Source organism: Puma concolor, chromosome E2, assembly GCF_028749965.1.
Source record: "Puma concolor isolate L17-30 chromosome E2, mPumCon1.1.hap2, whole genome shotgun sequence".
In the NCBI taxonomy this organism is placed as follows: domain Eukaryota; kingdom Metazoa; phylum Chordata; class Mammalia; order Carnivora; family Felidae; genus Puma; species Puma concolor.
In genome coordinates, this window is record NC_141681.1 from 40126567 (window position 1) to 40139095 (window position 12529).

The 12529-nt window shown below is 34.8% G+C and overlaps 1 protein-coding gene across 2 annotated transcripts in view; it reads left to right on the plus strand.

Moving 5' to 3' along the window:
* The window catches only part of URI1 (URI1 prefoldin like chaperone), a 101595-nt gene extending 90817 nt beyond the window's left edge, over positions 1–10778 (plus strand). For both annotated transcript variants that reach the window (XM_086689544.1, XM_025914778.2), the window contains 5 exons: positions 334–502; positions 1939–2275; positions 4223–4365; positions 5154–5403; positions 9039–10778. In XM_086689544.1, coding sequence (XP_086545670.1) covers positions 334–502; positions 1939–2275; positions 4223–4365; positions 5154–5403; positions 9039–9221 — 1082 coding nt within the window. In that variant the 3' untranslated portion in view covers positions 9222–10778. The remainder of the gene's footprint in view (positions 1–333; positions 503–1938; positions 2276–4222; positions 4366–5153; positions 5404–9038) is intronic.
* Positions 10779–12529: the final 1751 nt, after the last annotated feature.

A 12529-nucleotide genomic window follows, 5' to 3' on the forward strand; every position in this document is an offset into this window, starting at 1 on the left:
TATGAATCCTCTTGGGCTCTTGTTAAAACACAGATTGTGATTTAGCAGATCTGGGGTAGCCCTGAGAGTATATACTTCTGAAATGTTCTGCAGGAATATCAGTGTTGCTGGTCCTTGGACCACACTTTGAGTAGCAAGATTATGAGAGAAATGGATCCTTGGAGTTGTCTTGCTTGCTTAAAAACCATGCATTCCCCCCCCCCCCCGATGCCCCTCCCCCCCATCTCCATATCCCCTCTTCTCAGAAGAAAGTCTCACTAAGTCTAGGTTTGTGCTTTTTTAAAGGCGGCTATTAACAGCCATGTCTTTCCTTTTTTTAAAAAAAAAAAATAGCAAAACACCGAATTGCCCATAAACCTCACTCCAAACCAAAAACTTCAGATATTTTTGAAGCAGATTTTGCAAATGATGTCAAATCCAAGGATTTGCTTGCTGATAAGGAACTGTGGGCTCGACTTGAAGAACTAGAGAGACAAGAAGAATTGCTGGGTGAACTTGATAGGTACCGAATGACAAATTATCTTTCCAAGAGATTTTGTTTCTAAACACATTTCCTTGTTAGTCTTTTTCCTCATTAATAAAACAATACATGCTCATTGAAGAAAATACATAAAAGTATAATATATTAAAATATCAATAATCCTCCCACTCGAAAATATGTATTAATTTTCTAGAATATTTTCTGTTAGGACTTGTGTATTCATGCACATGCCCATGCATATGTGTGTGGGTACAGAAATACTTAAAATCCATATTCCTATGTTTTTAATAACAAGATTCAGCTATGTTTTGTATAATGAAGTACTAAGGTATATCATATAGTCGACATAATAATTATGGGTGTTTTACATATTTACAATTTAAATGAACTATTTTTATACTGTAGCCAGGATAATGCTGTATATCTAAATGACTTGTTAAAAAGAAAAATTGTCTGTGGATTTGTTTGTTACTGTAAAATGTTTATCCTTGCTTTCCTTTACAAACTTTTCTGTTTATTGAGCAGGCAGTTTGTAATTTGGTCAGGTAGTTATACATATGAACAACTTTTCCAAACTGCTGTTTGAAATATACATTAGCACTCACTTGAAATTGTCAAAATACTCAACGAAATCTATTACTACAGAAGTACCTATATTATTTTGCTTAAATGATGCACTGTATGCAGTAATTAGTTTCTGTGAAAAATAGGACCTGAAGCACGGAGGATATATGTATATTTTTTTACATTTTACCTACAAATTCTTAGGTCTTTTTGATTAACTGATAATATTCCATTTTTTAAGATCCATCTTGAATCTTGTGATTTTCTTGGGCATGATTTTCTGTTTTTGCATGACGTTATTTCAGTTCTATTGCATTTTTGATTTTGTTATTTTTGTAAGGTCTTCAAATCCTTTGTAGAAATGAAGCATGAAAAATGTACATGTGTGTGTATAAATATAATTATATTCATGTGCATACATATAAATCCTTCAATATAAAAAGTTAAAATAATACATGCTTTAAAGTATTCCAAATATAGAAGTAGAAAATAATAATAAATAGCCCCAGTGTTAATAAACAGAAAATAAATTAGCCCCAGTGGTAATGTTCTGGGGCTATAATTTATGGTCTTTAAATACATATCTCTGAATTTCTTGCAAATTTCTTGATTGTATTATTTATATCATATTTATGTTGTGTGTGGCCAGTGTCCTCTTGCAAAGGTAAAAAAATCATCTATATTCTACTTATGTTTGAGTAACTACAACATACAGAATTAGCATAGAGTTTTTTGTTGTTGTTGTTATTTCAAAGCGTTCTTATCAGCTAGAATTCTAGTTAAAAATATCTTATTCAAAATCTTAATTTTTGCCCATTGAAATGAACTGAAAATTAGAATATGTAGTATTTTGATGTGTATGTTTGATCTTAGTTTTCTCTCTTTCTTATTAGTAAGCCTGATACTATGATTGCAAATGGAGAAGATACATCTTCTGAAGAAGAAAAGGAAGATCAGAACATAAATGTGCATGTGATGCACCAAGTAACAGACTCTGTTCATTCCAGCAGTTGTTATAAGGATGTTACACATTCAGAACTGTTCAATGGCCAAGTGAATAGTCAGTTGAACTGTTCAATGATTGGTTCAAATTCTTATCACAGTAATGAAGATGAAGAAGAAGAAGAAGATGATGATGATGATGATGGTGATAATGAAAATGATGTTTTAGGGGTTGGAGATCATTCTGTACCAACAATATATTTTTCTCACACTGTCGAACCTAAGAGGGTTTGTATGCTTTTTGTGTATAATTTAAATATTAACATAATTTAATATAAATATATTCTATAATATTCTTTAAAAGAACAGTGTTAGAGTAATTAATATTGTTGATAGTGCCAAATAATAAAATCATCTTTTGCCTCTTGTTCTGACCAGTTTATCTAAAAAAAACGGGGAGAAAAAGTCAATGTCTAGATAGTTCCCATTGGTCCTTTGTTCTTTGAAGACACAGTGGAATTTGAATTGTTTGGGGTCTGGAAAGGAATCAGATTTGAGTAGCAACTACTGTAGCTCCACCTGTCCTTCATTCAGAGAGTTTTCTGAGAATTCTAGAGTTAATTATATTGTGGGTGTTTTGGTGTATTTAGGATGTTGAAAGTGACTATATTAGCTACATTTTTAATTATGCCAGGTTGTTACTTTTCTGTGTGGGCATGACATGAATAGGAGCATCATGAGCAAAGTGGAAAAGTTCAGGAGGAAGTAAAAAGTAGCTTCTTTTCAGATAAAGTAAATCTAAACATCTGTGGGTAATCGTGACTCTAGAATTTTGGCATTTAAGAACTGGGGGTTATTGTGAGATCTTTTTTTTTTTAAAGTAGTGTTTATTTTTGAGAGAGAGAGCACAGAAGCAGGGGAGGGACAGAGAGAGGGAGACACAGAGTCTGAAGCAGGTTCCAGGCTCTGGGCTATCAGCACAGAGCCCAACGTGAGGCTTGAACCCATGAACTGTGAGATCATGACCTGAGCCAAAGTTGGATGCTTAACCGACTGGGCCACCCAGGCGCCCCTGTAGAGACCTTCTAATACAGGGTTTTTAAGCTTTTCTTTAGTATCAAAAGACTTTTTGTTCCCCTTGTACTTACTGTAGAATCCCAGTATTTAAAATTGATCAAAACAGTTAGTTCTGATTGGAAGGATAGACTACCTTAAATCCATTCCCTTGCTCCCAGTGCTGCTCTGAGTAGCAACTGGGAATTCATCTTTATACTTAAGGCCTAGAAGTCCATAGACTTGGCTAGTAATACAACAGCAAGTCCTTTGTCTCAGTGCACTGGTCTTTGTACCACAAGATATCCGTGCAGGGATTGCCTGTATCACAGTTAAGGGTCTGTGGTATCAATCTTAAGTGTCTGTGATTATTATTTAATGAAACATGTTTAAAACATACCTGATATTTCTAAGGTCCCTTAAGTTATCCTGCTGTAGTATGAAGTGAAATAATTTATGGTTTTTTATATGTTAATACTTCAGACTAAAGGGAGCATCTTGTGAGTTCTTTAGAAAAAACTGACGTAATAGGCAGAAAAAGAAATTTGTTTTAGGATTCTTATTTCATGCTTTAAATTTTTGCTTATTTGCATGTTGATAAAATAGGAAGAATAAATAATATTTGCAGGAATTTTGTGAGGAAGAGCAGTCATTATTAATATGGAAAGTGCAGTGTTAGTGTTGAGTAGAAGAATGACATAATAATCCTACAGGGTTGGTTTTTATTTTTTAGTCCAATTTCTAAAAACTAGAGGTATTTAAAAAATTCCAAATAATTAAGCATTATCTAATATTGCTTTTATGACTTAAATTTTATATTTTCTTACCAAATATTTCTTTTGGTTAATTATGTTCTTTGTTTTGAAATGCATGATTTAAGCCAAAAATTTATATCAAAGTAATGGGGTGATATGAAAACTTATAATAAATCTGTCATTTAATTTAAATGTAATTTGCTTTCTATACAATAATAAAATCCCTAAAGACTAGAATTGGTCATTAAAGAAGATATAATTTAATGCTGTAGAAGTGTGTTAAGGTAAGGACTTCTTAATCCTATAATAGTGTACATCATTTCATGTCAAAAACTGTCTCTCTTCTTTAATTATAAAGTTTATTTGTTTTAGTTTTGGCTTTGATTTAATTTCTCAGAAGGCTTGTAATTTGCTGTGAAATTTTTAGGTCCGAATAAATACTGGAAAAAATACCACTTTAAAATTCAGTGAGAAGAAAGAAGAAGCCAAACGTAAACGAAAGAACAGCTCTGGCAGTGGTCATTCTGCCCAGGAACTGCCTACCATCAGGACTCCTGCTGACATTTATAGGTGAGTGGTATTCACGGGCAACAGGACAAGCTGCCGTCCCCTTACCTCTTTTTGTAACTGAACATTTACAGGAGCAGGTTGCCTGTATCAACAGAAGCCTGTCCATCACGGACAGGTGAGGGGCTCTGATCGGGTTGGCTTAGTATTTTAAAGGCTCTCCCAGGAGCTGCTGAGCCACCACAGCTGCCCAGTTCAGAACAGTTGGAACATTGCATGAGTTTCCCCTTTCCCCCCTCTTTGCCAGTGCTATTAAAACATTCTCAATCTTTCTAGTGAAAAAATCGTAGTATGTTAACTTTAGAAATGTAAGTTTGGGTTTCCAGTGGGCTGGAGCAGTGCTTTCCTGCCACAGCTATGATGATGCTTGCATGTGGTTTGCCTTTCCACGAAGTAAGTTAAGTATTGCTGTTCCAGTTTTTTGTTGTCTTGTTTGTTGAGAAAGTTATCATTTGGAAATACCTGTTTTCATGACCCATATTTGTAAAATAGTTAAAATTGCTAAATTGTTTTCTAAGTAGGTCTAGATTACATGTAGAATTTTGACAAATTAGACTGTTGTCACCCAGAACATGCTTATAAATAAAGTGCTGTATTAGGCCCCAAAAAATCATATTTTAAAGAATGTAAAATACATCATTTGAAGCTACAAAATTGTTGCTTATGAAAATTTTAGATGTAAGTTTGAAAAAAACACTCTAATTTCTAGAAAATATTTTTTAAAATCTTACAAATTCATCCTCGGTTTATGAGTTACCTAAAGTGCGTGTATATGTTTTTGGACATCATAGAGTCTTTGTTGATGTTGTGAATGGAGAATATGTTCCTCGTAAGTCCATCCTGAAGTCTCGCAGCAGAGAGAACAGTGTTTGCAGTGACACCAGTGAAAGCAGTGCTGCTGACTTTGATGACAGACGGGGAGTTCTGAGGAGTATTAGCTGCGAAGAGGCCACTTGTAGTGACACCAGTGAGAGTATTTTGGAAGAGGAACAGGAAGAAAACCATCACAAGAAACTTTTGCCTTTATCAGGAACACCTGAGGTGTGTGTGTATTGTTAACTCTTTATTTCGTATAGTATCTTTCATCACTTTTTGTGAGTTTAAAAAGGTGGTGATAGCAGGGCGCCTGGGTGGCTCAGTCAGTTAAGCGTCTGACTTCAGCTCAGGTTGTGATCTTGTGGTTTGTGAGTTCAAGCCACGCATCGGGCTTGCTGCTGTCAGCGCAGAGCCCGCTTTGGATCATCTGTCCCAGCACTTCCCCCTACCCCCAGCTCTCTGTCTTTCAAAAATAAACATTAAAAAAAAAAAAGTGGTGTTAGCTCCATTTCAGAAGGGCATATCATTCATTTTCCTGATTTCACAGTTCACTTTTGGAGTCGAAAAGTTATTTCTTTAAAAGAGGCTCTCCTCTCCTTTTTAAAAAATTGCAGCTGCTATATCTCCCTGGTATGGTCTATAAATCTTTAATCTTACAATCTTTAAATTATTATTTTTTTTGTGTAGTTATTTATTGAAGTTAATCAGCTGAGTAATGACATTGTTTATCTTATAGCTTCTTTAGCTGATACATATATTTAATCTCAAAAGTCATGGACCCTAATTAATTCTAGGCTTATTCTTTTTTGATAATTAATAATTTATAAAAAATTAATAGCCACTAGCAAACACACAAGTGCAGATATTATAATCTTAGTTCAAGAAAAATTTTTTGGGGGAAAAGTATTACTAGTCTTAAAGTTCTATTTTTGTGAAATAAGAATTTTAAAGTATCTTCGTTTGCATATACGTTACCTTTTTGACAAGAAGATCATTTAGCAGCTTATTTTAAACGAATTACTACTAGACCAAACTATAGTCATTTTATAATAGTTTATAGGTAGCAGATTATACTTTTCTCTTTTATGTGCTTTAGTTAAAGAAAAAAACTGTATGGCAGGTAATTATCTGAAGTCCTGTGTTTTGGCTTGTGCCAGTGACATATTTATTTTTGGGGGTTATGGAGCCATTTTACAATTTAAAGAAAGTTGTAGATCTTCTCCTCAGAAAAAGTCAGTGCACACATAATACATTCTTATCCACCACATTGCACACACTTGTGTGTGGGGGGAATGGTACTGAGGGATCCCAAAACAAAAATTCCTATCTATGAAATAGTCATATGTTAGGGTTTCCATTATTCCCAGGGATGATTTCTTCAATTTTTTTTGTTCTGGGTGTATCTCAAATTTTCAATTTATAAAGTATTTAGAAAAACTGGGGAACTCATACCTGTATCAAACTGATATACCCATTTGTGCATACATTCAATACATATAAAATATATATGTTTATATATAAATAAGCATATGTAAAACTTCTATTGCTTATACTGAATGGTAACTTAATGGTAATAATAGTACTCAACTGTCACTGGGGATGGAGATCATTAGCATTTAGGGACAGCATGTATGATTAGAATTAGAATGTTCTCCTCCCCATTATATCACCTGATATAATCATCTCAGTTGACGTAGAAAGTATCTCATTTAACAGTCTTCCATACTGTTAGAAAAACAGGTAATGGATGTAGACCTTTGCTACTTTTTATTTATTTAAGTTTACTTATTATGAGAGAAGGAGAGAGAGTGCTCCCGAGCAGGGGAGGGGCAGAGAGAGAGAGAGAGAGGGAGACAGAGAATCCCAAGGGTGCTCCATACTCAGCACAGAGCCCTGTGCAGGCTCCATCTCAGCACCATGAGGTCATGACCTGAGCTGAAATCAAGAGTCAGACACTCAACTGACCGAGCCACCCAGGTGCCCAACTTTTACTTTATAAGGACTTAGTGTATCATGGTATAGCTAGACCTCAAGTCTGGGACTTAGTTTTATTTCACTCTAACTAGCTTTGTACTTCATATTGAACAGTTTTTGTTAGCATTCTAGATGCTATAAATTTTTTTTAACCTGAAAACAAATAGTTCATGCATATGACAAGTACTTTAAAAGTTTTGCTTTTCAGTATCTTTAAACGCCGAGTGTCTCTTTTTTCAAAAGCATTTTTTTTTTTTTTTAACATTTATTTATTTTTGCGACAGAGACAGAGCATGAACGGGGGAGGGGCAGAGAGAGAGGGAGACACAGAATCGGAAACAGGCTCCAGGCTCTGAGCCATCAGCCCAGAGCCTGACGCGGGGCTCGAACTCCCGGACTGCGAGATCGTGACCTGGCTGAAGTCGGACGCTTAACCGACTGCGCCACCCAGGCGCCCCTCAAAAGCATTTTTAATATAGTAAGAAGGCTCAGTGAGCATCATCCTATTTTATCATCCTATTTTATCAATAGGAGTTTTGAGAAAGTAGACTTTAAGTTTCTTTTAAGAGCTTGGATTTCACCCAAGTTCTTGAAATACTGTGGGAGGGTAGGGGCATTCTTGTTTTTTCATTTCTTTGGTGGGGCAAGGTGGAGGGGATGGCTTTTTAAACTTTTCAGGTGATACACTGTCTTAACTCAGTTTGTACTCTTGGTAGACAAAAGCAAGCAAAATACACATGAAAGTTTAGGTGTCAAATTTTACTTTGTATGTAATGAGTTTTTAGAAGATGAAAGGTGGGGGGGATCCAAATACCAGAGACCTTAAAAATAAAATTGTTATCAAATCCTTGGTTTTTACAGATCTTTATGTAAAAAGATATATGAAGATGTATGTATCTTTGGTTGTATTTCCAGTATTTTGTACACATTACTTTTGTTCCAGTTGAACAAACAGTTGACTACATTACATCCAGCAAATATCCAGCTGAAACGAAAGAACCATTTTGTGTGTGTGTGTGTGTGTGTGTGTGTGTGTGTGTGTGTGAGAGAGTGTGTGGAACATCTGATTTCCATCATTGAATTAAGTGTAGCAAATTTTGAGACTGATGCTGTCTCCACTAGTATCAGCACTTAATTTTTCAGTTTACACTGATCTCTTGAGTAAAATTGAGGCAAGATGCAATAAAATATTCCAAGTAATTGCATACATGGACACCACCTAAGAGATGTCACTACTGCTGAAAAGTAAGCTATTGGCTAGCTGGCAGCATGGCCTCCATAGGATAGCTCATTCGTCAGCTCACGTTTGACACCCTAATAGCATTTTTTAGTTTAATACATTAGTTTTTACGTCATGGTCTGGACGTGAATGTATGAAAATTGGGGACCTTTTACATACCCATTTTTGTTTAATCCCAGATAAAACATTCATTTTACATTTTGCTTTCTTACATGTATATTATAAAAATCTATTTATATTTGGTGATGTCATTAAGATACATTTTAATGGTAGTTGACTTCTCTAAACAGTTTATATTTTGATGTGTATTTATCCAAGAATCTTAAGAATTCATTTTTTTTTTAACATTTATTCATTTTTTGATAGAGACAGCGTGAGTGGGGAAGGGGCAGAGAGAGAGGGAGACACAGATCCAAAGCAGGCTCCAGGCTCTGAGCTGGCAGCCCAGAGCCCGATGTGGGGCTCGAAGCCATGAACCATGAGATCATGACCTGAGCTGAAGTCGGATGCTTAACCGACTGAGCCACCCAGGCACCCCAAGAATTTACTTCTAATGAAAGGAAATGTCTAATTGGTAAATACAGGATCAAGATTTTGTGGGCATCTTATTTGATTTTATTACCATAATCTGACTTTTGTCTTCTAGGCTTTTTCTGGAACTGTAATAGAAAAAGAATTTCTATCGCCCTCCTTAACACCACACCCAACCATGGTTCATCCTGTATTACCCACCATTCCAGAACGAAAAGAAGTCTTGTCAGAAATATCAGAAGAAACTACCAAGAGGGTTTCAAAGTTCAAAGCTGCCAGATTGCAGCAGAAAAACTAGGGCCTGCCAAGGAGTTTACATCCTAGAACCTCGTTTTGCATTTCTTTAGAATCTGTATAGCAAAATATGTTACATGTAGTTGAAATAAGGCATCCTGAATGCATTTGGCAGCAAGTTCTCTTACTGTTATCAGTGGTATTAAAAAGAAAGTAAATGTTTGAATACTTTAATATTCAGCTTGTTTTGTTAATTCTCTGAATACTGTCAATACTGTTGTCTAAGTTTTCTTAGGATGTGGTGGCAGTATTTGGAATTATTTTTCAAAGAATACTGTTCATATGTATTGTTTTTGTGTTTTGAACTAAATACAGGCAGTTTTGTGCCAGCTGTGAAGTTGTGCATACCATATGGACCATTTTAAGGAAACTTTTAAAATTTCAAATAGATTCAACAATTATATTCCTTACTTTAGCATTTTAAAGGCACTTTAAAAAAAATCTACTTCTTGTAGGTTTTGCAGCTAGGTGGCTATTTAAAAAACCTCTCTCTCCCCTTTGACTGTCATTCTATCATCTCTGAGGCAGAAAACTACATGTACCCTTTGGGAAAGTTTCTTTGATTGGAAGAATGGTATTTTGTAAAACATTTTTTTTTCAAGTAAAAATTTTATGAAACTTGGTCTCTAAAATGTGAGCTTTATGATTCAGAGTTGAATTATAGAAATAAATGTCTTTGATTCATATGTATGCTACATGCACCACACAATGAATCCTTGAATTCTTACAATTCCATAGGCAATTCTTCTCCCTTAAGTTGTTCACTTTTAACTGGCATTATGTTTTGGGAGAGAAGGAGAGGTTGTGTAGATGCTAAAAAAAAACATTTTTTTAAAATAAATTTTAATTTTAATTTTTCCACCATTGTCATTCTCCAGGGCTACTTTCTTACTAGTAAATAATTGAAATAACATATTGACTGTTAGCAAAAATCTTTAAAATAAAGAGAAATTTATTCTAACATTGAAAGTTATACTGCAAGTGTTAACCATTAGCTTGATGCATGCTGAAATGTAGCTTTTAAAAAGCATTCTGCATTAGTGCTAAAATAAGCCATCAATGCCAGTCCACCCTCTATTCATGGCTAAATATTTAAGGTTATTTATAGCTTCTTTAATGAATTCTTGCTTAAACAAAGTGAAATTATGTCCTAGAAAAGTAGAAGCTATTTGTAACTAGAACAGCACAACTGTAAAAGTTTTATGAATATGTATTTTAATAATAAGGGGGTGAGCCTGAATCTCCACAAGTTAATGGATAATTCAGAACAGAGGACTGATTTTGAAAGATAGCCTAGAAATGTAGAAGACTTGTTCTTTAGTAAATTTTAGTCAACTGTGCATATATTTTTAGTTAAAACTTTCCTCCCCTCCCCCACAAAAAACCAAGAATACCATCACACACACTCAAAGGAGCTCCTGACTCCCAAATGAAATGTTATTCAAGTGAGCTGTGCTAGATCTTTCCCCCAGTTACAAAGTTTGTTGTGGGACTATTGTGATATTCTTTACAGACATGTAATTTCAAGAGTACTGTCATTAAATAATTTTTCATAATTTGAGCCTGTCGTTGTTTATGTATTATGTTAACTTCTTGCAAATAAGATGTTCCCTCATAGAACAAGATGGTAGTAGAAGCAAAGAAAAAGTGTTTGATAACATTTTCTTATGTCTTGCTGAAGACCAGATGAAGTGGTGTAGCCCCATTTCATAGCCTCAGTCTTACAACAGAGTTTCAGCTATAACTTAGCGTAGCTTTATTTATCATGTTAAATTCACATTTCAGTGGGTTAAAATGAAGCTGGTCATAAATGTTCTCTTTTAGACCATTGTAAAACAATACCAGAAATTTTTTTTAAATTTTGAACTAATTTTAGACTTCTAGAAGAATTGCAAAATAGTATAGTTTCTGTATACCTCTTACTCAGTTTCTGCTAAATTATAATCTATAACCACAATACAGTTATGAAAACCACAAACTTGATGTTGGTGCAGTGCCATTGACTGATTTACAGATCTTATTTGAATTTCACCAACTTTTTCACTAGGTGTTCTTTTTCTGTTCCAGGACCCTATCTAGGATCCCATCTTGGCGTTTATTACTGCTCCTTAGTCTGACAGTTTGTTGTTTGTTTGTTGTTTTTTATGACTTTGAAGTATTGGAAGAGTACTGGTCAGGTATTTTGTTGGATGATCCTCAGTTTGAGTTTGATGTACTCACATAATTAGAATGAGGTTTTGCATTTTTGGCAAGAATATCACAGAAATGCATCATATCAAGAGGTGCATTTCATTGTGTCATTTCAAGGGGTCCAGAATTCATTATGTTAACCTTGATCACTTGGTTAAGGTGGTGTCTGCTGGGTTTCTCCACTATAAAGTTACTGTCTTTTCCTTTGTAGTTAATAAATACCTTTTAGGAGATACTTTGAGATTATGCAGATTGTTTTTTTTTTTTTTCTCTTTAATCTTAAGCCCAAGAATTTTTGCATTCATTGGTAGATCTTGTCTGCAACAGTTATTACTGTAGGATTTGCCTAATGGTGATTTTGTTTTGCCCTTCCTTCCTTCCTTCCTTCCTTCCTTCCTTCCTTCCTTCCTTCCCTCCCCACCCCCAATTTAATGTAGTGGAGGGGCTCCTCTGAAGCTATTTTAATGCTTCTGTTGAGAATTAATTAGCTTTATTAACATCAAGATGTCTGGGTACTTTATTTTTTTTACATTTATTCCTTAGAATTCTTTTGTAATGAAAAGATGTGCCGTTCTCTCCCCACCCCCACCCCTGCTGTTTATTAATTATATCAGTATGAACTTGGATATTTATTTTAGTCTATGGGTTAAGATCCAGTTATCATTGTTTTGTTTGTTCACATTGTTCTACATTTGACCATTAGGAACTTCTTTGAGTACACACCTGACCCTGAATTCTTTCAAGAAATCACCATATTTTTGTTTGAATATTTTTAACTCCACAAAATGTTACAGGCTTATCTTATATTTTTCCTGCTCCAGCCTTAAGATCATCAGTCACTTCTCCAGGGAGCCCTTATTCCTTTTATTGGAGAAAGTTGTTTAAAAACCACCATTTCTCATGTGGGTGTGGGTATTGCCATTGTGGTGTCATTGCTAGAAACCCTTCCTCAGTAGTTAGAGCTAGGAAATTATGTATACTAACCACTGCATGTGTTTACATATTTGTCTGTTTCTGTATGTTAAAAAACATACAAGTTTATACTGACACTTCGATTCTAACGCCACAGGATTTGTTCCAGTTTTTCCTTATTTGTGACTTTTTTCTCCCAACAGTGAGAAA